Below are 18,200 nucleotides of genomic sequence, written 5' to 3' on the forward strand. Positions count from 1 at the left end.
CCTAGTAACTTTAACAATGTAGTCTCATTTTCCGTTCCTCTTATTAATGCCATGGTTGTTTTTTAGCACAACCCAAATTACTCCTATATGTGAATAATGTATCCTAAATTAGACTGCACATTTGTTGACAAAAAGTCATTTCTCCAAGCATTTTATAAGTCACAAGTTCAAAATGTATTGCAGGTTCCCTCTAAATAAACAAAAGTGACACTCTGACTCCTCCTAAGATGTTTATACATTTTTAAAGAATTTAGTCCCATTGCATTGGAGAATGCACTCTGAAAAATAAAAAATACCCCCCCTATTAACTCGATTTTATTATATCCTCCCCCCCTTCTGTCACTCAACGAGAGTGACAGACTATATACATATACTGATTGTGTCAACATGTCAATGATAGCTTTCTGTCACAATCTCCCTTTTACCGTACCATCCGCTGTCCCACTGTTCCCCTGATAGCATATACTGTGAACACTCTTACTAACGTTGAACCTGAAGGAAAGGAATCAGGAGGTATTCTAGAAATTGCACCCCCCTACAGGAAAATCTTGTCGTTGCCTCTCTCATTTTTTTTTTTTAATTCACCAAATTGCAAGAATGGGGCTTCTCTTTTCCACATTCTGTCAAGAAAAAGGCTTCTCCTTTTCCCACAACCATATGTCCAAAGTCAACGGAAGCACCTTGAAAAAGTAGGACGGACTCATTGTGATGGTCTAGTTGCGGTGATGAGATCCCTGCTGGAGCCACCACGCTGGCTGCTTTGGGCCAGGCGGCACCTGTCGTTCTGGTTAGAACCTAGGGAAATCTACGGACCTCGTCACAACTCCTCACAAAATGATCTAAGCTGCCACATCTGTAACAGCCGGTGTAATTACGTGGTCGTACAGCCTTCCCCCCCTTCTTGCCCCAGAACCCTTGATCGGAGTTTGTGGTGGGAAAAAGCTCACTCATTGCCTGGTATAGGGATCCCTTGTGTTCTGCCAGTAGGTCTGCGTCCCCCCTCGCCGTGTCTGCGTACGATTGCATACCTGCTTGAGCAAAAATGTCATTCAACCCTTGTAGCCCTACCAGGTGCGTCAACAACCTCTTCATGTCTCCCACGGCCACCAGAGAGCCCATCATCAAAGCATCGAATTTGGCAAACCAGGGATATGCGCCTTCCTGGAGTGGGGGCAGCTGTGCTGTGATCTCCTCCAGGTCATGTTCATGAAACAATGGTACGTAGTAAAGATGTTGTCCACTGACCACCACCGGCAGGTTTCGTGTCCTGACCGCAGGGCCCTCACTTGGTGTCATTTCCCTGGCCCCTGCCCCCCTCATTAGTTGATACCTGGTGTCTTGAGGCATCGGCGTCGGTGTGGCCAGGCTCGCTAGCTGCAGTTCCAGATGCTGTAACTGGAGTCTCGCGATCTTTCTGACAGTCTCTGTATGCTTACGCTGCTGGGTTTCCTCCTTGGCACGGACTACACCGACATGATGGACCACCAGGCCTGTAAATGATGACAAGGAAACACGTGCCACGCCTACCTCCTTCTTCAGTCCCTGCTGTACACTGTCCGGCAAACCCCTTACAATCATGTCTCTCAGGACAGCTTTGGACATGCCATCGTCGTCGACCTGGGATGGTTCACAGCCTGCAATTTCTGCCCACGCCTGGTATGCGCGTATCACGAACCCCTGTGGGTGTTCCACTGCCGTTAAGGGACAAAAGAATACTTCAGCTGGGTTAATGTCCACCGGTCTTGGACACCTCACCGCTTCCGGCCCCCCGTCGGTGACCTCTGACGTAGCTCCTCTTCGTTCAGGACCCTTGGCACCTGTGGACCGAGTGGCGGTACTTGTAGTTGTAGGTGGGGGACGGTTACATCTACCCTCAGCCAGCCCTTGCAGTGGAGACTCTGTCACAGGCATCATGTTGGCGGGGCCCCTGGTCTCCCTGGCGGTTGGCTCCCTGAGTGAAGCCAAATAAACCCCTGCCCTCTCGTGGGCGGACGCAGCCTCGGATCGACCTCCAGCGCCACGCTGACTTGCACTCAACTCCTTCTCCTCAGCTGTCTCCCGCGCCTCCTTCCCCAACACTGCGTTCACAAAGTCCTCGTCATCCGTGCCCCCATCCTCGGAAGACCCCGATGAGCTGGAACTGGAGCTGTCAAAATCATGGGCACCTCGCTGCAACATGTTAGCGCGATTCTGCTTGGTGATGAGGTCATAGGTTTTACCAATTTTCTTTCCTGTTTTAAGGAACAATTTCATAATCTTCTGCTGTTCCCTGAACCTAGACTTCAACATTTTTTCGTAATCGTGCACACTGGCTACCAGACGTTCACTGTTTCCTGGATGAAATATGCTGTCCTGCGGCCAGCAGTGACTATTAATGGGACCATGTGACTCCCACCTCCCCAGAATTGATGATAACTTGTCGATAAACTCATCAAGTTGGTAGGAAGCTTGCCGACTAGCTGTCGCCATAATCAGTATTTTAAATATCGAGTTCAGAGATATTAAATTACAATAAATGTCACGTCCAATTAACCTTTAAAGTCCTACTTGCAATGCTCCTAAAAATATCACCTCACTGAAACAGGAAATATACAAGAAACTCCAAACTTGCCAGTCACTTACAGACTGTAGACTCACTTGCGAACGGTAGGCAGATGTGTACTCAGAAAATGTAAGATGTCCTGTAAATTATGTGAAATGCAACAAACCTACTGTATATGTTATACACGAGTCCAGAGACACGTGTGAGAGATGTTTATAACTGACTATAAGCTTAAACAAAACTAACGAAATGGACTATATTAAGTTGGAAGGTAAAAGATACAGCGTTTGACCTAAATTTAGAAAACCCTTACGACACGTCTCCCTTGATCAAGCAGAAAAATAATTCCACTTGTCCACCCTGTCCTGCTTTCTGAAAAAAGAAACACAGGTATTTAAGAGACCCCACACCCCCCAAGTATCCACTGTCAAGTCAGAGTTAGTATTTAGACAATAAAAAAAATCAGACATGCAGTTAGGTTTTGTCCGTTAGTACAAGAAAATGCATGCACCAAAGACTATACCGCTTTGTGAGAGAGTTTAAACAACCGAATGGTTTCCCTCAAACGGAATAGTGACACCTAACTCCACATTCGTTCAATAACAACTACTAAGGCAGTTGGCTTTTAACTTACATTAAACCAATGAAACAAGTCAAAACAATATCAATTTATGTTTACCAAATGTAATTCACTGACGATTAGCAACTCACAATTGGGGACACACCTAATTTATCCCCACTGTTTATTAAGAATAGTGAAAAAAGACTTGATATTTACACGAATTGATACTCACTCCCCTAGTTCCTTGGTCCTCCTTCAAACTGAAAGATATAACTCAACACATTATTATCGTACAGTACCTGTTTAACGGAGAGAATCATGCACTGCTCACTATTAATAGCTTTTTAACAATGAGTCATGCTGACACCACAAAATACTGATAACAGATGTCCTGTTACACCAATCAAAGGTAAAATATTGATATCTAAGGCTCCCCCCTAGATACTTTGCTCATCCTTTATGTGAACCATCTTAAAAAGGATGAAAGGCTTTCCCGTGCAGATTGAATCCTCCTTTCTGCATTCTCCACCCTTTGTGGATATTGGATAATAATCATCATTATTATTAATAGACTATGTGTGACCTTAAGTCACTAAACCGTAACCTCTGTCCAAGTTACCTCTCACTGAGGTGTCTCCCTATGGAGTCTGTAGGATTATACACTTGTGCACATCTAGTATTATAGTGCAGTAATCAATCGTAGTTCAGCAGAATATTTATATAATCTGCAAGCAAATGTGTGACTGTAATTATCATTAAATGTATGTTACCCGCACCTTGTGTTGCAGATGCAAACCTTACAAAGATTTATGTGCCAGTAATACACGTATATCCTAAAAAATCCATGATTTACTGAGCACCCCTCTCAAACCACATGAAGCAAAACCCTTCATGTAATTCTTTATTAACAATATGCAGGGAAGAATGGTTAATTCAGACCCACGTCGCCGTACCTCCCTACAAGGAAAGATTAGGCCGCGAAGGGGAAGTGATCAGCTCCACCCTACAGCGTACCCCTAGAATTTACTGGGAAGAAAGTTTAAACAGGGAGGCATATGAAATGTTAACCACACACTGAGGAAACAATGGGGGAACCTTCATGGTTATAGTATCCAAACACATACATCTCCACATAAACAGAGGGCATGGAAAAAGTTCACGCCCCGGACAACAGACAACAAAGGAGTCAGAATGGGGAGTAAGATAGACCAGAGAACACCCAGACCAAGAAACTTAATAACTATACATCACCCAAAGTCTGTATTTCTGTAGCCTTGGGCCACACCATGTTAGTCAAACCTTAACTCTATTAATTAGTCAGTGTAAGGTGATGAAATACACCCCACCAATGAGCAAATTCTTTATTAAACTCTTATAAGAGACTCCTCCACATTAAATTTGAAATGACTATCGTTTCTCAGTCTGTGTTTCAACCCCCTCGGACAAAAATAAAGTATTTATCTGAAACCCGCACTGCATCCCACCCACTCACTAAAACCCCAGAAATTTACTCACCTTAATCACCTACCTTGCTTTAATATATAAATGCATCACTGATGTCGTTTATGACCGAGAACTCTCATTTCTACACGAAACCTGACACGCCGAACATCATGGACCAGCCATCAATATTCTCACTACCTAGTCGTACCCACCAGGCGCCCTGCCCCATATAGAACTGAGAACTCTACCACAAAACCACATTCACCTCATACACACTTACACACTACCTCCTGCTAAACCCTTATTTTAAATCTGCAAACCCCAATTTAACCCAATTAAAATTTAAAACCTGACCCCTCCATTAAATGTCCATCTCATAACTGCCCATACCTTTCCCCCCACCGGAACATAACAATATGTTACGGCCACAAACACAAACACACACTAGAAAATTCCTCCTGAAAATTTGCGCCAGACACCATACTAGCAGACAAAGAAAAACAACCCCCGAACCATCACCCCACTCCCAAACCCCCATCCCCCCTCGCTGGCAAACAAAGACAAATTCAAAATGGCCGCCGACCGACCCTCCCCCCAAACACACTAACATTTACCTGCACCCAAGAACAAAGGCTGTGTCGTTCACCAACACTTCCCCACACAGACAAAGAAAACCAGCGCTTCCTCTCACCACCAAACGCAAAACCAAATAGTTACACACTAAGCCTGATTCAGGCCACATAATAAACCACATCAACGCGTAATTGCCACGCTATATATTACACCGCCTCTCCCTTAAACGGAAGAACTAGTCACTCCACCAAAACGCAATTATCTTAGGGTCCCTGCAAAGCGCTCTGCAAGCCCAGACGCTTTTACTCGTAGCCCTGTGCCAACTGACCCCTACACTAACAAGGAACCAACCCACACCCCCCAGGCTACACAGTGTAAACCGCCCAAAACGAACTCGAATTTTCATCAAATAAAGCCTCAGAATACGGGAACACGTCTCATACCGTAGCTAGACAGGATAAGCCCCCCTAGCCACCGCTACCAACCACAAAAACACGGTCGCACCTTCGACACAGCTAGGCTTTAAGCATTCACGGCTTCACAACAGGATTGGCACACAATACCCACCCCCATTACCGTGCTTAAAAAGACAAAGGAAAAATAATAATACAAACAGCCATTCCGCGCAGCTAAACCCAGAACTTCTACCATGTGTTAATAAAAGACCGAAACCTATGCAGGTAAATGGTAAATTATTATCAACGCCCCTAACATTAATGTACTCATAGCTGTGAACCCGACGTCCACCCATTACGAGGCGTTTTCACGACAGACAGCTGTGCGCAAGTCCGACTTAAAAACCTACAAACAACCAACCAGAATGTAAACAAAGCCTATATGAAAAAAAAAAAATCCAAACCAGAAACTAAAGAAAATGACCCCGGGTAGAAATGTAAACCAACACTACCCAGACCCGCCCGCCGTGGCCAAACCAAATGAACCCACCCGTACGCCACCTATACGCCAGTACACACCAAAATTTCCAAGGTCCATATTAACGGACCAACGAAAACGCTGCAGAGGAAAAAATGAACTCACCCCACAACGCCTCGGTCACCCCGTTTCGTAATATTCAGGCTCCAAGTTTTGACGTATCTCTCACCCGCTCTCACAGCGTGTAACGGCGTACAGGAAGCAGACAAAGGAGAGGTTCAGTTGGCTTGGAAGAAGAGGTCCTTTATTTTGCAAAGACGATCCACACACGGCAACACAGTGTAACAAAGGAATCACCAAACGGACTTCCCTGGCAGCTCTTCGGATAATAACACACTTAGCAGCGCTTGTAGTCAGGAAAAGGCAGCACCACGGATCCGAGAAAGAGCTACCTTGAATTTTCGCGGTTACTCCGTTTATATACCATTTTGCAGTCCCCGCCTCCCCCCTCCCCATCCGGTCTGCAGAGAGGCGGGACTTACAACTGCCTTTTACTGTCTACAACCTTTTACAACAATGTGATGACTTGCTTACTTCTAAGGCAAACATAGTTTAAACATGTCAGCAACTAGATGAAACCTAAGTTTTACTCTTTATGACACATAGTTAAAAAATCTAAGCAATGTTTTAAAAACGGAACTATGTATGACTGAACAGATTATTTAGAAGTTGATTAACACAGTTTAAACCCCAAACTAGTAAAAGCTATAATCTTATAATCTCCTAGTACATTTTCAATCAATACATCAATTGCACTCCTTATTAATAGTTATAGCTTATATAACTATTATGAACTATTAATAGTTTAGTCTAGTTTAAAGTAGTTTTCTTAAGTTTTAGCTGTTAGTTCACTCAGTGAAAATCAGTCACCAAGAGTCACCAACTGGAACCGGCTTAGAGAAATCTAGCATAGAAGTAGCAGATGCATTCACAGTGATGACAATTCTTGTGACGTGTGAAACCCTTTGTTCCGGAGGGAGCTTCAAACGGTTTCAAGACAAAGGCCTGGGATTCGGGTGTGAGTTTGTAAATGACTATTCTCCTCTAAGAGGGAGAATCACAGACAGAGACATTTTCACTTACTGTTGCTTAATACTAACCTTGGTTCATTTATAGAAATTATACGACAGTTGGTAATATGACCAATCGCCGAAGACTGCCGCTTTGACAACGCCCATCCCATGAACTTCTGCCGTGGGGAGGGCTTTCAGTCTGAATAATGAAGTGAAACGAAATAAAAATTCAGTCTGAGGGCTAGATTTTGAAGGTGCGTTTTACCTATTACAGTAATATGAGCTGGGGGCGTGAGGTATGTCATATTGCAATTTTAAGCATGTTAAGAAGCGCTTTCGACACCCCGTGGAGTGCGCAAAACGGCCTTGAATTAGTCATGGGAGTGTTTTAAGGCGTGTTTGAGAGTTACCCAATCAACATGTCCGTACTATTTTCTTTACCAGTCAGCTGATGTCACATACGGAATGCGCACTTTGGGGATCGTTATTATTACATTTCTTCAGGCTGGCACCATAGAAGACATGACATATGACTTTGTCACATTTGGGTTAATTATTCCTATTGCACTGCATGCTGTCACCTTTATGCCTCAAAATAAGTTGTTTCTATTGAGAAACACCAGTAAATTTATATTTTAATTTAAATTATAATTATATTATATTTGAAATGAGTAATGAGTTGAATGCCTGGTGCGTATGCCCGTGATGCGGTATGGTCCCGTGATGGTATGGTCTTCGCTCGTAGCATTTTATTGAAGAAGACTTGAATCGAGTGTGATACAGCGTATGAAAGCAAACTTCCCGAGGATTATGGATATGTTTTTTTTTAAGGTTGAGAAATGAAAGAATTATGGCCGTTTCTAATCTCAACATTTTAATAAAATGACGCAATAAAAAGACGCTGTTGCCATGTCTCAGAGAAACAAGTAAATAGGTCTATAAAAATAATCCCAAAATAAGCGCATATAACAGGGGTCTGTAACCTATTTTAAATGAAGTGCCATGTTTTTATTTTCTAGATAGTGAGTCTGCTATATCCAGATTAATTTTAATGACACCACATTAAAATTAAAAACATATTTTGATTGTCCACAAATATTCCATCTTTTTAAATATTTTCTTGCACATTGTTATAATGATCATTATATATCCGCCTGCAGTCAGAGTTCATAGTTTTAATGAATGAATGTGATTCATTGTGAGCTGGTAGATCTGCTATTTTCAAAAGTAAATTTTTAATTACATTTTTGTATTAGCCGTCCTTAGTTGGGCAAATGCATTCATCTGGGGATCCTTGACATGGGAATGTGCTGTGTGAGGATCACTGGTTTAAACAACATTAGGAGAAACCTTTAGAAACAAGAAAAGCAACCACAACTACCAATATTTACAAGCAACTTTACAGAAAAAGAAGCCGCTTATAATAAACAGACTTGGCAACACTCCAGCAGCGTCCCAGAGCCGCTCAAGTGTAAAATCAAACAGTGCTTTTTCTTCTTTTTGCGTTTATGAGGTGCCTAGACCCACGTCTAATCGTTATGCGCAGGTCAAGGGGCTTAATAGCAAATTGCGCAAAGCGAAAATAATTAACATATGGACACTCCCACAATGCTAAAATATTCAGCAACGTCGTATTCCATATGTGTGTGCGTTCAACACGGGACGATAAGGCTTTCATAATACGATTGTGCGCAGAGCGAGGCCAATTTATGTATTACCACATGGTAAAACGCACCTTCAAAATCCAGCCCTGAGTGTCAAAAATGATGATGTTTTATGATACAGAAATTAAATCGCAGCTGACCTACTGTTTCGGTGAGCTTGTAGATCTGCTATTTTCATGCCTGTAGGTCAACGATTTCTATACATTTTGAAAACTTGTACTTTAAGTACTTTTACTTTTGGTACTTTATGCATATTTTGTCGATACTTTGATGACGTGTACTTTTGCTCAATACAAGTACAGTTTGAATTTCTACTTGTACCAGAGTACATCTACATTGCAGTTTTGTTACTTTTACTAAAGTACTTCTTCTTCTTCTTCAAACACTGGCTGGATGGAAATTAGGGAAATTATGGATTAAGCACATGTCAAACCTACAGTGCGTTCATACAGTATGTGTTAATATCGTGTTTGAAGGATTATCTCGTGCAGGTTTATAGCAGCTTGTTCATTATCTGTTCCATATTTGCGTCAATATCCTGTTAGAAAGATTATCCGGGATTAACTTGTTAATAATCTACTCAATGTTTAACATCGATATCCTGTCAGATGTTGTCAGGCCAGACAATGGGGGATTGTGCTATCCTGTTATCCGATTGGTCTCTGTACAGCAGGGATGTCAACATACCCGCCCCCCTGGGCTACACCAGCCCAGGAACTAATTCAAAGTCATATTGATCATAACATGTTTATTTGACAAATAGTAAAATTAACAATACAAAATAATACTTCCACTTAAAAAAAGGAATGGAATTAAATGTATAATACATATAATAAATAATAATAATAAATGTTATTCCCTTCAAAAAATGAGTAAGGATTGTGAAATAATAATAATTTTAATAATAGTAATAATAGTTTTTGTTTACCTCTGTAGATTGACGGATGCCATATGTGTGCTTGAGAGAACCCCAAGAAGATAATCAGTACAATTTGTTTCACACGCCATTCCCCCAGTCAGCTGGTTTACACGCATGCACACACACACACACGTGCAAGCACAGTGTAATGCTTTATCAGTGTGTTGTCCACAGTAACAGTCTTTGTATTGAGTTGTGCTTTCATGCTAAATGTACCCATTCTGCTAACTGTTAATAAATACTTCAATCAATCAAACAAACACACACACACACACACACACACACACACACACACACACACACACACACACACACACCACTTGTATCCACTACACATCAGTCAAGACAATAGGTGCATGTTTTGTGAATTGAATTTTTCAAACCTGCCCGTGAAGCATACAGTAAGCCATGAGTTTTTGCCATGAGATTAACGAGACTCTTATATTATGCTGAAGCTCTCATTACATTAATTACCTGAATCACCTGGGTACTGTGTTAAAGTGTACTAGTGTGGAGTGGTCACATGCGTGTTGCTTTCTACTCTCCAGTGAAGGACATGAGAGTGGCGCACAGGAATGTGCCTTTTGCGAGACAGCATTCATTAAGCATAAATCATCACTGAATGTCGATGCACACGTTTTGCATCGCTGACCTACTTCACACACTCAAACACAGTGGCACACCTGGGAGTTTTCGGGCTGTTGCGGAGGCTATAATCATATCAAATGTGCCTAATTGTTTCAGGTTGATAGCCTTCATGTATGTACGAACACGGCCCGTGTAGGGATAAAGCAGCAGCTGGGGATTGTGTTAGAAATGGAATGCTTGTGCGTTGAGGAGCCGCGGTGTAGATCTCTCTAGGTTACTATGGTAGACTGTGTACTGATGTCTCTCTCTCTCTCTCTAGGTTACTATGGTAGACTGTGTACTGTTGTCTCTCTCTCTCTAGGTTACTATGGTAGACTCAGACTGTGTACTGATGTCTCTCTCTCTCTCTAGGTTACTATGGTAGACTGTGTACTGATGTGTCTCTCTCTCTCTCTCTCTCTCTCTCTCTCTCTCTAGGTTACTATGGCAGACTGTGTACTGATGTCTCTCTCTCTCTCTCTCTCTAGGTTACTATGGTAGACTGTGTACTGATGTCTCTCTCTCTCTCTAGGTTACTATGGTAGACTGTGTACTGATGTCTCTCTCTCTCTCTCTCTCTCTCTCTCTCTCTCTCTCTCTCTTTCTAGGTTACTATGGCAGACTGTGTACTGATGTCTCTCTCTCTCTCTCTAGGTTACTATGGCAGACTGTGTACTGATGTCTCTCTCTCTCTCTCTCTCTAGGTTACTATGGTAGACTGTGTACTGATGTCTCTCTCTCTCTCTAGGTTACTATGGTAGACTGTGTACTGATGTCTCTCTCTCTCTCTAGGTTACTATGGTAGACTGTGTACTGATGTCTCTCTCTCTCTCTAGGTTACTATGGTAGACTGTGTACTGATGTCTCTCTCTCTCTCTCTAGGTTACTATGGCAGACTGTGTACTGATGTCTCTCTCTCTCTCTCTCTCTCTAGGTTACTATGGCAGACTGTGTACTGATGTCTCTCTCTCTCTCTCTCTCTCTCTCTCTCTAGGTTACTATGGCAGACTGTGTACTGATGTCTCTCTCTCTCTCTCTAGGTTACTATGGCAGACTGTGTACTGATGTCTCTCTCTCTCTCTCTCTCTCTCTCTAGGTTACTATGGCAGACTGTGTACTGATGCCTGTAAAATGAACCCGTGTGAGAACGAGGCTCGCTGCCACAGTAAGCCCAGCTCCTCCCACGGATACATCTGTGACTGTGGAGACAACCACTATGGCCAGTACTGTCAGCACAGGTACGCACACGCATGCACGCATGCACACACGCACGCACGCGCGCACGCATGCACGCGCACGCACAGAGTTAATTGTTGAATATGTGTGTGTGGTGCGCTACACACACATGTCTGTGTGACTTGTGTTGAGTGGCTTTAGTTTGGCGGCCTACATCTCCACTCTTGCATGTAATCCACAGAGTATACATTTAATATAAATACACACACAGTGCATGTACATGGACGCACACTAATAAGCACTCTGCTATTTACGCTACACACGCGCACACACCACGGTGATAAATCAGGATAGTGTTTGTTGTGTGGTTACCCGTGCGTGCGCGCGCGTGTGTGTGTGTGTGTGTGTGTGTGTGTGTGTGTGTGTGTGCGTGCGTGTGCGTGTGTGATTGAGTGAGTGACCCTGACCTGAACCCCTTTGTACTTGCCGCAGAAATCCTCACAGCTTTGTGTACTATACTATGTGTGTGTGCGTACGTACAGTGTGGGTTAGTGCGTATACAGTATATATCTATGAGTGTGTCCTAGATCCATTCAGGTCTTTAATCTTCATACTGCTGTGATGTTATTCAACCTGTTTCTGGGTTCTTAAAGACCGACCGACTGACTGACTGACTGACTGGCTGGCTGGCTGGCTGGCTGGCTGGCTGGCTGGCTGGCTGACTGACTGACTGACTGACTGACTGACTGACTGACTGACTGACTGGCTGGCTGGCTGGCTGGCTGGCTGGCTGACTGGCTGGCTTAGAATTTCCAGAAAATAAATAAAACCGAACTCACCTAAACAAAGCCTGCTAGACCTAGGAAACAGTCTATTCTCCAGGCTGGGAAGCGTCTCAGGTCTCCAGCTTCTCTCTAAAATGCACTTTGTGCCATTTTAATAAAGCAATGTACAGATTAACTTCTTCTACTACGGCTTTTCCGGGTTGCGATTGCGCCGATCCGGTTGGATGCATTTTATTTCATGAGGCATTTTAGAGATGCAGGCTTCCCAGCCTGGAGAAAGACTTTCACCAACACAAAACAGGCTTTGTTTCGGTGATTAGCGGAGTCGTTTTGTTAATTTCCGGTAAAAAAGTTAGACCCCTCGTACAGCAGTGGAATTTACCTGTGTGCGCAAAGGCATTCCCATCAGGGCGTTAGTGAGATACTCACTATAAGCACTGGACCATGGCCAGGGCTAACTGACTGACTGTTCAATGTCCCTCCCTCATTCCTCTCCATCTCCTCTCCTTTCAAATATCACTCTGTCACCCCGTGACCCCCAACCTCTCTCTCTCTCTCTCTCTCTCTCTCTCTCTCTCTCTCTCTCTCTCTCTCTCTCTCGTGCGTGTGCGCCTGTGTGTAGGATTGACCACCAGTGTCCCAGAGGCTGGTGGGGGACTCCAACGTGCGGACCATGTCACTGTGATGTCAGTAGAGGCTTTGACCCAGACTGCAACAAGACCACAGGCCTCTGTCACTGCAAGGTACACGCACGCAAGCACACACACACACACACACACACACACACACACACACACACACACACACACACACACACACACACACACACACACACACAAACTGTTCATACAGTACACCCATGGTTAAACACAAGTTAGCCAATTATGTTATTCTTTAGCACAGTGGTTCTCAAAGTGGGGTCCGGGGACCCCCAGGGGTCCTTGAGGGAGTTCCAGGGTGTCCCCAGCTAAATGATAGTTGGGACCAAATGGACCCTTATGGGTCTGTAACTCTGGGAGTGTACAAATGGAACCAAATGGGTCCGTTTGGTAACATTTGTACACTCTCAGAGTTAAATTAACATTGATTTTACAATATAAATGGGGGTCTCAGAGATAGAAAGGCCATTCAACGGGGGTCTGTATGCATGTCTAACCGGGGGTCCTTGAAATTAAACAGGTTGAAAATCACTGCCAGAGCCGTAAAAATCCTCTCTTATGGGGGTCCCTGCCATATCTCTTCAAATGGGGGTCCGCGGGTTAATTAGTGTCAATTTGGGGGTCCTTGACATGAAACAGTTTGGGAACCACCTCGTCAGCATGCATGTGCAGTAACACTCTAGTGTACACTCATGATGGTTTTGCAGTGTACACTGTGTGTAACGTCTCCCCCAAAATAATAAATGAAAAAAATAGAGCTCAAATCAAAATGCCGTCCAGCAGCATGCCACCCTGGTCAAGACCGACGCTGTAGAGGCATTTGTTTGGGTGGAAGTTGCGGGATTTTAGCGGAAGTATCGCCCAAGGAAATGACGTTGATGTTTTACAAATCAGTTTACATGTGTTGTGTTGGGAAAATATCGTATCCGGGGGAAATACATCTGACGGAAGTTCCGGAGGATACATCCGCCAATAGCTTCTCTGCCTTACGTTGTGACCAGGCTTTTCTTTTCGCGGATAAGTAAGCCTGGGACCATCACAACAGAACAATGTAACAATGACCGTTCCAGCAGCGGAGAATCACGCCGTCGTTTTTCATCCGAAATTATGTGGCCAAGTGATCCTTTTTTCTCTTTTTTTTAAACGTTTTTTTTATCCTTTTGATGCGCTGATTAGACAACCACTTCACGGGCTACGACACACTTTTTAATCGGTCTAAAAACAAACGCACGGGACCCGAGGGTCTGGCGTCCTCCTTACCAACTCTCTCACGCTATCCACCAGGTGTAATCAACGGTATTTAAAAACAGCAGGGGTGACAGGGGTGATTGACAGGTGTCATGACAGATGGCTCGGAGACCATTTCGGGCCGTCACAACGCGACCTCGCCCTCCGGGCGTATAGTGTATACCCTTAAAATGATATTCCAGTTAAATTTCATACCGCTGCAAGAACGTGCAGAATATATTTTCTTGTTTTTTAATTAACTTACCAGACAGGAGCGCCACCACCACCACCACCACCCCCCGCATTACACAAGAGCTTCTGCTCTAATGAGGCACATTTATGAATATTTCACGTTCTAAAATCCCCTGAGAGAGGCTGACTTCCGATACAGTACTTAACCCTAGCCTATTAAATTAAACACGAGAATGCAAATGGTGTTTGAAAGGCCAATGAGACCTTGCCGGTGTAACTGCCAGTCGGTGACCACAGACAAGCATTTTAGCTTTCATCGTGGTCAAAGGTGTGAATTGTTCATCTTTTGTCGTGCGACTGTGTCACGCGTGTTTGCGATGCGTGTAGATTGGCTGTGGAGTGTGTATAAAGGACTTGACACTTTTAACCCCATCCTAACCTTTAATCTCATCTATATTGACCCTAATCTGTAATCTCTGTTATTGACCCCATCTTTCTCTATCACACACACACACACACACACACACACACACACACACACACACACACACACACACACACACACACACACACACACTAATCCGAGATCTACCCTAAATGACAACACACACATCGGTGCTTTAACTCAGAATACACACATGTAGGGGACATTAATACCTAGGTCCATGTCTCCTTCCTGCTGTCTACGGCACATAATGCCATCCTGTGCTGTGGCTCAGTGATTCTCAACCCCTGGTGGGCCATGAGCATATTGCAAGTCGGCCCCCAAATAACTGGCAAAACACTAAGATTCTATGATAATATCAAAATAAATTTAAAAGTTTTTTTCTTTAAAACCTTGCGCTCGGATGGCGTTAAAAGTCCCTGCCCATGCACCACCACTGAGGTTGTGGGTTCTAATCCACCGTGGTGCGTATACGGCTTTGTTGGGCGTCCATGCGAACATAAATAAAAACGTCTGGGTTTCCGAGGCTAATGTGAAGACATTTGGCGCGTGTTTGGGGGAGGGGGCTGGGAAGCCAGGCGGGAAGGTCATTGCACATACAACTACGGGCTGGGGACTATAGATATTTTAAAAAATAGATGACTCACAGGTCGAGTCATCTGTGTGTTCATTGGAGCGACGTGTCTGCAATGAAGGCAGGAAGTCAAGTGGAAGTGCCATAGGGAAACGCTGAAGGCACGCTGAGTCGCTGCCCAAGTGACGTCACTCAAGGTGTGGTGTGGGCTCCTCATTGGTAGCCCATCCTGGTGTGGGCTCCTCATTGGTGGGTGAACCAGTATAGGGAACAACTACAGCAGTGACTGACAACACAGAAATGTGTCTGGGGAGGAACTAATTGGCACAACGACTAAATTGGGGAGAAAAAAAAGGGGTAAATATAATTGGCTTAGATGTTAGTTCCATTGATCCAAGGCCGGAAAACAAGTCAGTCGATTGATCCTTAAAATAAACATGCTCTGAAAATGCACTTGGTCCATGTAGGGGTTAAAATCCTCAACACATTCAGTGCCCAAGACGTCTCCAGACGTCTTTATAATTACACCCTAGGGTGCCCGGGACGTTTTAGGGTCATTATATATATAGTATATATATATATATATACAGTATATATATATATAAATATATATATTTTTAATCTTTTCAGGCGATTAGGCGATGTGTCGGCCGATGCTCGCCCGCTGTTAAAACGCACTGGAGTTTCCTGTGTACTACTGTACAGATGTTTATGTAGGTTGTGTTCTACAACTTGCGTGCGTGCGTGCGTGCGTGCGTGTGTGTGTGCGTATAGTCTCTTTTGATGTGGAAATGTACATGATTGTGGTCTAGTGTGTAAATGCCACGCTGACTGACTTGGGATGATATTTTTCCATCTTCTAATGTTATTTGCTTTGAAAGTGTGTGTGTGTGTGTGTGTGTGTGTGTGTGTGTGTGTGACATTTGTCTTGCATTCTGTTTGTGTCTTACATGTGAATGTCCCTGTATATGAATCCTTTTTTACCCCGGGGTTTACGTTTGGTTTATTATTCACGTCTCTCTTTGTGCCTGTGTTTAATAAATGTTGTGTGGATGCACGGGGTGATGATGTAAATGTCTGCTCTATTCATGGCTCCCTGACATTTGATGTGTGTGTGTGTGTGTGTGTGTGTGTGTGTGTGTGTGTGTGTGTGTGTGTGTGTGTGTGTGTGTGTGTGTGTGTTTTTGTGCGTGCGTGTTTAGGAGTTCCACTATCGTCCTAGGGGGAGTGACTCGTGCCTGCCATGTGACTGCTACCCAGTCGGCTCCTTCTCAAGGACATGTGACCCGGAGGCGGGCCAGTGCCAGTGCAGGCCAGGCGTCATAGGTCGACAATGTAACTCATGTGACAACCCCTTCGCTGAGGTCGCAGTCACAGGCTGTGAAGGTAGGATGTGAAAACAGAGGGAGCTCTCATCCACTTCTTCCTTCATTAAAAAAAGTTGAGAGTTGAAACTTTCATTACTGAGGCTTATTTTTTAGTTTCGTTTTCTCATGTCATACGAAAGCAGGGAATCATAGCTTCAAATTGACATATTGGTTGTTAAGTTTGATCCACCAGTTTTGGAGATATGGCTTATAGAGTAACGAATGTCTTGCAGAAAACAGGCTTGAAAGCTTCACTTCTGTGTGGACTCTAACATTACACCTAGCTACATGTTTAAGCACTTATTTCATATTTACATGTCGATTTCAGCTCTGACATCTGACACATGCTATAGTTGTCTAGTATGTGCTATTAACTCATTTTGGATTAAAAGAAAACCGTTTTTCTCCTCTCCTGAACAGTTAGTCTTGCCACCACTGTCTCTATCACAAATGTTATTACCTACATAAATATGTATTACAATTAGTATTGTACACAAAATTATATTTATATTATTTATTTATTATGTATTTATATTTATATTTATATTTTTATAATATAATATTGCCCCAAAGTAAGTGAGTGGCATCCGAATGGAGTGGTGTAGAGGTAAAACATTTGTCTACAGTACCAACCAAGTGGTCAGAGAACGTCCTTCTCCTACTGGCTGGACAGAGTTCAGCAGGGAGGGGAACTAACTGGGCCTAAATTAACTAACTAACTAACTAACTAGGCTAGGCTTTGGTCTGAACTAGACCTTTAGAGACCCATGTGGCCAACAGGGTTCAAAATAATTGACATACAGTATAGTTGTTAAACTTAAGCTCATACGACTGATACTGTTGAATTGGAAACAAGCACAGGTTCCGACTCACACTTCACTTATGAGAGATGTTATGCACTACTTACAATTGGAAAAGATTAAATTTGAATTGAGAGGGAGTGAAGATAGATTCTACCAGACATGGCAACCCTTCATTGAATATTTCAATAGGTGAACGCTAACCCCTCCTACACAATAGATAGCACAATAGAAAATTGGAAAGAAAAAAAAAGGGGGAAAAAAGGAACTGAGTGTTTTTTCTTTATTTTATTTTTTATCATTTAAAAAAGAATGTTTGTAATTCACTTAATTTACAACAACATGTTGGGAAAGTTTGAGAGCAATAATATTCTGATGTCATACAAAAAATGCCTAATAAAAACAGTATAAAAAAATAAAAAACTTAAGCTCATACCAAACTTGACATACTGTGAAGGCCAAGATGCATTGTCTCTCCTTTTCCATTAAAATAGCTCTTTCATCTACTACTGTGTGTTCTTATCCCACAGTCATTTTGATTTCCCTCATTTCAAGTCAAAAGGATAGCAATTCCAATTTATTCTTCACACGGCATTACTGACCTTTTGTTGCGCATTTTAATTAATATATGTAAACGATAACAATGATTACCAATGCTAAAATCCCCCCTTCACATCTCTCTCTCTCTCTCTCTCTCTC

The 18,200-nt window shown here is 43.2% G+C and overlaps 1 protein-coding gene across 1 annotated transcript in view; it reads left to right on the forward strand.

The window, feature by feature from the left end:
• Positions 1 to 18,200, forward strand: part of celsr3 (cadherin, EGF LAG seven-pass G-type receptor 3) — a gene marked incomplete at its 5' end in the record, with an annotated part of 148,125 nt that overhangs the window by 83,709 nt on the left and 46,216 nt on the right. Inside the window, 3 exons of the mRNA XM_080762855.1 lie at positions 11,373 to 11,514; positions 12,860 to 12,980; positions 16,537 to 16,720. Coding sequence (XP_080618981.1) covers positions 11,373 to 11,514; positions 12,860 to 12,980; positions 16,537 to 16,720 — 447 coding nt within the window. The remainder of the gene's footprint in view (positions 1 to 11,372; positions 11,515 to 12,859; positions 12,981 to 16,536; positions 16,721 to 18,200) is intronic.

Source organism: Protomyctophum bolini, assembly GCF_963924005.1.
Source record: "Protomyctophum bolini genome assembly, chromosome: 5".
Taxonomy (NCBI): Eukaryota; Metazoa; Chordata; class Actinopteri; order Myctophiformes; family Myctophidae; genus Protomyctophum; species Protomyctophum bolini.